General features: G+C 62.0%; 1 protein-coding gene across 1 annotated transcript in view; it reads left to right on the forward strand.

The window, feature by feature from the left end:
• Positions 1 to 1,924, forward strand: part of LOC110441005 (extensin-like) — a gene marked incomplete at its 5' end in the record, with an annotated part of 5,043 nt that extends 3,119 nt beyond the window's left edge. Inside the window, 2 exons of the mRNA XM_021484111.1 lie at positions 16 to 708; positions 1,197 to 1,924. Of these exons, the coding sequence (XP_021339786.1) occupies positions 16 to 708; positions 1,197 to 1,924 (1,421 nt within the window). The remainder of the gene's footprint in view (positions 1 to 15; positions 709 to 1,196) is intronic.
• Positions 1,925 to 1,934: the final 10 nt, after the last annotated feature.

Here is a 1,934-nt window from a genome sequence, read left to right on the forward strand (position 1 = left end):
ATCGAAACTCACAAGCCCCACCTCCCCACCCAGCACCTCCCAACCGAGCGACAGTCACCAGCACCAACCCCCCCCCTCGCACCCAGCGACAGGCATCAGCACCACCTCCCCACCCAGCACCTCACCACCCAGCGACAATCACCAGCCCCACATCCCTACCCAGCGATAGTCACCAGCCCCACCTCCCCAACCAGCGAGATTCACCAGCCCCACCTTCACACCCAGCGACAGTCACCAGCACAACAATCCCACCCAGCGACAGTCATCAGCACCACCTCCCCACCCAGCGACAGTCACCAGCCCCACCTCTCCACTCAGCGAAAGTCACAAGTCCCACCTCACCACCCATCGACAGCCACCAGCACCACCTTCCAGCTCAGCGACAGTCATCAGTCCCACCTTCCCACCCAGCACCTCCCCACCCAGCGACAGTCACCAGCACTACCTCTCCACCAAGCGACAGTCACCAGCACTCCCCTCCATCCAGCGAAAGTCACCAGCACCACCTCTCCACCCAGCGACATTCACCAGCACCACCTCACCACCCAGTGAAAGTCACCAGCCACACCTCACCACCCAGCACCTCACCACCCAGCGACATTCACAAGCCCCACATCATCAACCAGCGACAGTCACCAGTACCACCTCTCCACCTAGCAACAGTCACTAGCTCCATCTCCCCACCCAGCACCTACCGACCCAACGACAGTCACCAGCCCCACCTCTTCACCTAGCACCTCCCCACACAGCGACAGTCACTTGCCCCACCTTACCAACCAGCGACAGTCACCAGCACCACCTCCCCACCAAGCGACAGTCATCAGCAACACCTCCGCACCCAGCGAAAGTCACCATCCCCACCTCCCCACCCAGCACTTCCCCACCAAGCGACATTCACCAGCCCAACCTCTCCACCCAGCGACAGTCACCAGTCCCATCTCACCACCCAGCGACAGTCACCAGCACAACATCCCCACCCAGCGACAGTCACTAGCACCACATCACCACGCAGCGACAGTCACTAGAACCACCTCTCCACCCAGCGACAGTCACTAGGACCCCCTCCACCCAGCGAAAGTCACCAGCACCACCCCTCCACCCAGCGAAAGTCACCAGCATCACCTCTCCACCCAGCGACATCAACCAGCACCACCTCACCTCCCAGTGAAAGTCAACAGCCACACCTCACCACCCAGCACCTCCCCACCCAGCGACAGTCATCAGCACCACCACTCCACCCATCGAAAGTCACAAGCCCCACCTCCCCACCAAGCACCTCCCAACCGAGCGACAATCAGCAGAACAACCTCTCCACCCAGCGACAGTCACCAGTCCCATCTCACCACCCAGCGACAGCCACCAGCACAACCTTCCCACACAGCACCTCCCCACCCAGCGACAGTCACTAGCCCCATCTCCCCACCCAGCACCTCCCCACTCAGCGACAGTCGCCAGCCTAACCTCTCCACCTAGCGACAGTCGTCAGTCCCACCTCCCCACCCAGCGACAGTCACCTGCCCCACCTCACCACGCAGCGACAGTCACTAGCACCACCTCTCCACCAAGCGACAGTCATCTGCACCACCTCCCCACTCAGCGAAAGTCACCATCCCCACTTCCCCACCCAGCACCTCCCCACCCAGCGACAGTCAACAGCCCAACCTCTCCACCCAGCGACAGTCACCAGTCCCATCTCACCACCCAGCGACAGCCACCAGCACAACCTTCCCACCCAGCGACAGTCATCAGCCCCACATTGCCACCTAGCACCTCCCTACCCAGCGACAGTCACCTGCCCCACCTCACCACCCAGCGACACCTCACCGCCCAGCGACAGTCACTAGCACCACCTCTCCACCCGGCGACAGTCACCAGCACCACCTCTCCAGCCAGCTACAGACATCAGCACCACCTCTCCACCTAGCGATAGTCAC

Source organism: Mizuhopecten yessoensis, unplaced genomic scaffold, assembly GCF_002113885.1.
Source record: "Mizuhopecten yessoensis strain PY_sf001 unplaced genomic scaffold, ASM211388v2 scaffold714729, whole genome shotgun sequence".
Taxonomy (NCBI): domain Eukaryota; kingdom Metazoa; phylum Mollusca; class Bivalvia; order Pectinida; family Pectinidae; genus Mizuhopecten; species Mizuhopecten yessoensis.